Source organism: Sesamum indicum, linkage group LG12 (genome assembly GCF_000512975.1).
Source record: "Sesamum indicum cultivar Zhongzhi No. 13 linkage group LG12, S_indicum_v1.0, whole genome shotgun sequence".
NCBI classification, from domain to species: Eukaryota; Viridiplantae; Streptophyta; class Magnoliopsida; order Lamiales; family Pedaliaceae; genus Sesamum; species Sesamum indicum.
In genome coordinates, this window is record NC_026156.1 from 980,003 (window position 1) to 988,110 (window position 8,108).

At 31.6% G+C, this 8,108-nt stretch overlaps 1 protein-coding gene across 1 annotated transcript; it reads right to left on the reverse strand.

Annotated features, from left to right (window-relative positions):
* Nucleotides 58-2,090, reverse strand: LOC105174890. The gene is made up of 3 exons (XM_011097136.2): nucleotides 1,786-2,090; nucleotides 1,553-1,663; nucleotides 58-1,465 (listed from the first exon to the last, which is right to left on the reverse strand). The coding sequence occupies exons 1-3, from the start codon at nucleotides 1,907-1,909 to the stop codon at nucleotides 309-311; spliced, it is 1,392 nt and encodes a 463-aa protein (XP_011095438.1). The 5' UTR covers nucleotides 1,910-2,090; the 3' UTR covers nucleotides 58-308.

Consider the following 8,108-nt stretch of genomic DNA (forward strand, 5'->3'; position numbering starts at 1 on the left):
AGTGCAATGACAGTCAAAAAGGAATATGGCAAGCTATAGTTACCTCTTAGAATAGGCTTGAATCAAGATTCCTCAGACCGGATATTTTCACTTGAACTCAATTTAGAATGTCATACATATCTGACTTGAATACAAAAGAATTAATTCTGCGTACACTTAATGAAATAAGAGAATCTGAACAATGGAAACAAAATGTTGCCTTAATTTTCCAGGCAACAAGATGATTATCCTTGTATATACACAAGCAAGATGTTATTTGCTTCTGTGTCCAATTACCTCAATTAACCTCTGACACGGTGAGTCCTTGTTTACCTGTCTAAATCCGTCACAATACTGAGGGCTTCAACAAGTGTCTCCCTAAACCTTACCAGATTAACCCTCACATTCTGCTGATCAAGATACACAGTTCTAGCCGCTCGATATCCACCATCTCTGTACACAGATCCAGGGTCAGTCACAACTGAATGGTTCTGTCCATACAATTTTACAAGTGAACTCTCCTCCGCTTCAATCTTGTATCTCAAATAGTGCACGCCCATTGCACGAGCAGTATCGCCGTAGTAGGTGTTTGAGGCCCACTCCGTCCCAAGTAGCTCCACTTGCACCATCACAGCACCGGACGGCAGGAATATCTCATTCGTTAGGCCAGCCCCATGAGCTCCAACCAACACGCTGCAGGAATTAATCAGCTGGGAGAATTTGTTCAAATTCGATATCACTTTCGATCTTCTGATCACGAGTACTTGAAAGCCTATCCCTTCCATCAGGGCAATCATCTCGTCTTCATTCAGAAACCTTCTAGTGTTTGTACGCGACAGAAGCATCAACCTCGGTTTAGTTATCTGTGAGACGTGCACGAACTTGAGATCATAAGCCTGTCTGAGAAAATGCCTGAAATCAGACATCGAATACCCCCCTGGAATGTCGCTGGAATTCAGGGCCAAATTATCATGGTATTTCAGCCCAACTACCGAACCTGGAAAACAGTGCAAACTTCCATTTGCAGCTGGATTCATAACCTCATAAGCTGACAGGCGTGACAAAACCTTCCCATATTTGGTCATGAACGACGGCTTATAATCCTCAAGAACGAACAGGACTCGGGATTGGAACTGTTTAGTAGTAATATACAGAGGGATTATGATTTCATTCATTTCATGGAAGACGTTGCCGGTGCTGCCAGACGAGAAAACCACGGCCGGGACGTCGTGGTTGTACTGGCACTCCGGTGGAACTGTGGTGTTCCTGTATTGTAGCATGCGGACCGGTGTGATAACTTTGAGCTCATCTTCCTGCCTAGCATAAGGCCGAACGACAGTTTCATGCTCCACAGCCTGATCAGACGGTATGTAAACCGTCATGTTCCTGGTATCAATTCTGACATGCTTATTTGATACACAAACAACAGAGTGTACAGCCCTGTCGCATGCGAAGCCAGTAGCATCAAGATCTCTCCGGTCCTCGCCTGCACCAAATTTCGTGTTAGCAATTTACACTTGTCTCATCATCTTCAGCAAGAAAACAAACTTCCTATATTACGAAACTCACACACCTCTCACAAGTCTTGCCAAGTGAAACCTGATGAACTCCTGCTCCTCCAGCGTCTTGTTGACGGCCTTTCCGTCTCTAAATCCAGCTTCCGAAGTAGAAAAATACTGCACCCCTGCAATTTCCAGAAATTCAGACAACCCTGGAATTATAATTCATCATATACTCCAAGCTTACAAGAAAACAGCAAATTAAGAGATCAAAGAGCGGGTCTGAACTCTGAAGAAGAAAAATTACATCGATCAAAGGGAACTGTATTCCCCCAGAAGAAATCAACGCAAACGCAAAGCAGAGAAAGGGAAAGCAAGAAGACGAGTGCAGGAGTTGCTCCAAAAATCAGCTTCCTCGGCTCCTTCTCCATCTTCACAGCTACGCTTCACTTCTTTTAATTTGCATGCCACGAATAAGTATGATATTGAAGCCGGCTACGATTCCTCAAGACTTAAAAATGTCCTGTCATTCTTTTTCACATTTTTTTTATGAGAAAATTGTATTGACTAATTTATTTTATTGGAATGACAACTACTAAGAGTCTTGGAGCCGGGGGGAAAGCATATGTTGAGTAGCTGAAGCTTGGAATATCAAGGAATTTCTATTCCAGACGAATTTAGCGCAATTGAACCAATTATATAATAAATAAAATATACTTACAATATAATTGGAGTATAATTTAGAAAAAATAATCAATCACATAAGAAACGTATTATATTTATTTTTTAATTAGTGTGATTCGATCAAACTTGACTTGAATAATAATTTTTTAAAATATTAGCGATGGGCGCATGGCAGGCTAGTAGCTAGCGGGCTACTGTCAGGTCGACTTGGCTTCTTAATTAAGATCTTTATAGAAATTAATGGTACTTGGGGAGTATTTTTTGAACAAAATGGGTAATTATATAGGATTCAAAAGTCAAAATTGTGATGCAGAAATAGCGTTATCTATGCTTTGCAGCATATTAAATTAGTGCACATGGCCGTCGATCTAAGACGGAGTTTGTGATCGGAAAAATATTGTAAATATAATTAGATTTGATTCAGTTCTTTTCTTTAAGAAAAATGAGTAATTATATGACAATGTTATATATTTATAATATAATTGATTGAATGAGTTTAATTTAGTACGGGTAAAAAAAACACAAATAAATTATTTTTCACTTTTAACATAAATATATATATAAAAATTATCCACTAGAAGAAATATAACTTTTCGTAATAATTAAGTATTATGTTTAAAAATAAAAAGTCATCGTAAATATTAATTATGGTTGCGCAATGGCTATAGAATTATTGTTTATGAAAACAACGCCAAATTAAATACTCTACGCTATAGTTAAAAATCATTGTAAAAGTTTTGGTTATTGATAAAATCACGTAAGAGTAGTCGAAACTTAAGTTTTTACATCAATTTTATTTGAGCGTGTGATAAATAAAATTGATTTATAGCGATTTATAATATAGAGAATAGGCCATCTCCGATTTCGCTTTCATCAATTAATTAAGTAGTGAAGGAATTAAAAGCTAAAGCATAAGATATGAGAGGCCATCAGAATCTTTGTTAGAGAAAAATGGCTTAATAGAAATAGATTAATTTAAAAAGTAATTAATTCCAACAAATGTAAAATAGTTGGAATATCAGTATCAAGATGGGAAAAGGTTAAGGTAGTGATGCCGTTGTTGATGTTAACAACTTAGCATGTGCATACTCTTCTTCTTTCATTTTCTTCATTTCACTTCACACACACACACACACACATATATATATATATATATATTAGTTATCGTCGCACGCGATTGCTGCAAGATATAAAAAAATTTGTGTGGGATAATAAAAAAAAAAGTTATGAAAAAAATCAAATTATAATTATAAATTACAACAAATATGAAAAAGTAAGGTGAGAGAGAAATTTAGAGTATTGAGTAGTTAAAAGAAAAAAAAATATAATTATGAGATTATTAATAAATATTAGATTACTAATCTGACCAAAGAATGTGAGAAAGAAAAATAAATTGTAATTGTAAGTTTATTTAAAATATAGAAGTTTGTGAGGAAAAAAAACGAACAATGTGAGAGAAATATGAAGTAGTGTATTGAGGAGAAATTTTTTTTAATTATGATATATTATTAAAAAAATATTGAATTTAATATTATGACCAATTATTTTTTAAGGTCGACAAAATGAATTAAAGGGTAAATTTATGTATTAAAAAATTGGTACGATAAAAGGGTTTTATTTTATAATATTAATTAGTTGTTGTGGCACGTTGTTCATACGTGCATATAATAAATAATCTTTCACGCTTGAAAATATATTATAAATAAAAGTAAAATATATAAATCAATACATTACATTAATAAAAAGAAAAAATAATAATAATTTATCAATTAATATAAACAAAAAATTAGTAAGATTGTGTTATTAACCGTCATTTATGAGTGTGGAGGGGCCTTTTTTTTATAATAGTATAGATATAGATATATTTAAACTCAAATTAATTAAATTAGAGAAATAAAATTTAATAATTAATAACCCCAACAACTATAAGATTCTTCTCGGACAGGCAGCTCCAACAATTTATTATTACTATGAAATAGACTATGATAACCCTTAATTTGCACAAAGGATATATATAAATATATACATGTTCTTCTGAAGTAGTAATCATATGATTAAGTCGATAACTCGATAAATTGAGCAATATATCGATTCAATTTATATTAATATTCATTCAATATAATAATATAATTAAAATAAAATTACTATAAATTCATATAAAGTAAGACAAATACCCACACGTCCACCAAGACTGAAACTCATGATTTCAAACTTGTTTATAGAACCTAAATCTATATGTATTTATATATATATTTTTGCCGCTCCCTCTTTTAATTGATAATTGTAACAACGGTTCTATTTTTTTTTTTTTTGTTATATTACCTCTTTTATTTATTCTTTTACCCTTTTAAAAAAAATTAATCAAATAAAACACGAACTATGTATATATACTAAAACTTTTTCTGAAAGAAGGGTATCTATCTGGTCCTATGGCAGCCCTCACCCACTTATTTAGTGCACATTACTTTCACGTACTTAAATGAAAATGCTGAAGATTGATTTTTACAAAAGCGTGAACAAATTGCATTAAGATATTGACGTTTTTGTTTGCTATGTGAAATGCTCCTTCACATTCTTCCAACCATAATTTCAGAAACTGTACGGGATTTATTAATATAATTAGGGTTTTTGGCAAAGGTACAATTAATTATTATTATTTTTTAGTTGGCTCAATCATATCCAATAAATATTAATTATTTAATTAAATCAAATTCTAGTGTGGGTTTGCTTTTTCTTTTTTCCCCCTTCAACACGAACACGGTGATCAAAGACTCATGCAATCATTATTCTTTTTATATTAACTATTGCTGCACGTCGTAATATTTTATATTTTAAAATATATTATAAATAAAAAAAGATATATATACCAACACGTCATATTTAAAAAAAAAAGCAACAAAAAAAATAAATTAGGAGTATTATCGGGCAATACAATAAAATTGGTGTTGCAGTGCCAATAATCCACGTTTGTAAGAGAAAAATGTCTTCTCTTATATATTAGCACAGATAATGTTTAGGTTATGGGTAGAAGTGTGAATTCTTGGTGTTTGCAAAAAAAAAACAAAAAAATAGAAACCGCCATTGATATATTTGTGAAGAATGTATCATCTCATTCATCTGAAAAATCAAAATGTTATAAAGCTAATGAAAATGTATACATACAGTTAGTGAAGAAGGAGAAGACTTAACTACCTCTAACTAATAAATTGCCAGCTCGGATCCCATCTGGCCTAACTAACTGAAAACGTATTTACCCTAATAGAAACGCAAAAAATGGAAACACACGACTATAGCTTAAATAAGACCTGCGAACATGCTCTGTATCTGTACCAACTTCTGCATCATCGTCTTCCTTGTGTTGCTTGTGTCAGCGCCGTCTGCATCTCACTACATCAAGTCCCTTCATTCGTATCCCTATTCGTCTCATTTTATGTGACTGTATTGTAATTTATTTCATAGTTATTCTCAGTTATATTATTTTATAATTGAATCAATGTATTTGTTCAATTTATTGAGATATTGATGTAATTATATAATTAACGCTTAAAAAAATTATATTACGATACAAAATTGACATTTGACTTGAGTAGCAAGGTTGAGGTCTCATAATGAAAAGTTTGTAAATTTGAATTTATACCAATCTAGATATTTAGTCTACCTTAATTAGTAGTATGTAGTTTTTTTATTTATTTTGTATTTATTGACCGATTTAAAAATATTAACATATTGTATTTTTTAAAATTATGGATAAAAAAATCAAACATTTGACAATTTGAAGTCAACATTGGTGGTCCTTCCAGCCCCTATACACACTCTTACGACAGACCCCAAAAAAATAACAATAATAATAATAATAATAAATTGAAAGACGAAACGGAGTTCACTTTATTGAATTGATATCTTGATTTCCACATTTTCCTGATCAATTGTGGACTTATTACATGTATAGATGGTTGAATATGATTGGCGCCGAGATTAGCGAAGATAAACCTAAATAATTTGAACATGATTGAGGCTAAGTCATGAAAAGGGGTGACAGAAATGAGGGTTAATAGAAGAAGATGTATGGTTGATGGTGGATCCGCAACTGTAGGAGCATCCAACATCCCTACAATTACTATGCATGTAGCTAAAATTCACGTGCCAGTCCCTCAAACCTTGCTTCTATTGCATTTATGATTCACTATTTTAAACAACATATTGAGATAAATCACTTTTTTTTTTTTTTTAAATTAAGATAATTTGTTCATTGACAATATCATATGGATAAGCGTGTTTTATATCTCCTATTAATCGCAGTTGCTGATGATTTAGCATTAGGTTTTTTGCTCTCTTTTTTTTTTTTTTTCCTTTTCTTTGTTGGGAATAAATTAAAATATTAATTGGCACCAGTTGAAGAATCAAAGAGGGGATTTGGTTGGAAAGGGCGGCCTAGTTTTTCTTCGATTGCAATTAGACACTAATTTTTATCATTAAATTTTTGACTGTCTGGAATGGTCCGAAAAGTACAACTGCAATCACTCGTTAATTAATTAAAAACCGCGGCAATGTTGTAATAAGTTTCAAGTTGTCCACCCTCTGTTTGCCAAAATAGTCTCTACTATTTTTAGAGTTGAAAACATAATTATATACCTAGAGTTATTAAATAACCAAAATGTTTTTCTTTTCTTATGTTTTATGAAAAACATTGGATGACTTTTAGGACATGCTCTCAATATCATAGGATGCTTATAAGGGAAACCAGATATTATTCACGACACATCTTCATCTTAATATAGATGGGAAATTATAATTCGCATCAAGTTTGGGCGAACATGAATTAATTATATGACAAATACAATGCACTTATTGTATGATTGATATACAATTTCGAAAAAGTAACTAATCACATGACAAATGTAACACTTATAAGTCAAGTGCACTACACTTACCGTGTAATTGTTGTATAGTTTTAAAAAATTGACTAATTAGTTAATAAATATATCACATTTATTATATAATTGGTTGTCGACACTATTCCGAGCAATTATAAAATTTTCATGAAATTTTGGGATCATAATATTGGAAAGAAATGCTAATTCCATACGTAAAGAGGCAATGTAAAAAAGAGAGTAGAAACGCAAGAATGTTTTCTTATATATATATATATATATAGGTAAATATAATTTTTGTTAAATAAATAGTACAATCATACAGTACTCTTATATATATAATTATACAACTTACATTATTATTTCAATAAATTGAGTAACTAAGCAATACAATAATTCGATCAATATATTACTATAACTAAATACTACGAAATAAATTATAATAAATTCATATAGGGTGAGACAAACACCTACACATCAATAGAACTTGAATTCATAATCCCAAATTTATTCATAAAATATCAACATAATGGTTAAGCTAAGACATCATCCGTGGCAATTTACTTGATTGATTTGCCGTTTGGAGTAAAAGATTGAGATGCTCTCTTTGTTCTTTCCCCTGATGGAATCTAATTTTTGGCTGCTACATTACCAGCAGCTCAGATACTTATATGAGTGGGCAGCCCAAATACAGGTGGAGGTGGTTTCGGTGTGTTGAAATTGGGCCATCATTTTTTTATTTACTTCACAGTCAAACTGGGCCAAGCTTTCTTTGGTAGACAACTTATCTGAGAGAAGAATCTATTACAACCTTTTATATCTATCAAATTTCAATTTTCAATCAGGAATATATTTTAAAAATAAATTATTGTTTTTAGAAAATCATTAAATAGTGCAATAGTTCGACGTGAGATGTTTGAGCTTGTGTTATTGGCACTCCAACATTTAATTTAATATGTGATTGAGTAAAAAATAATAAAATAAAATGAAAAAATAAGAAGGTACTTTTCGTATGCTTGATATAAGTAAAAATGTACCAATTTTGATGCAGCATCCTAGCTCGAGGCTTGAAACG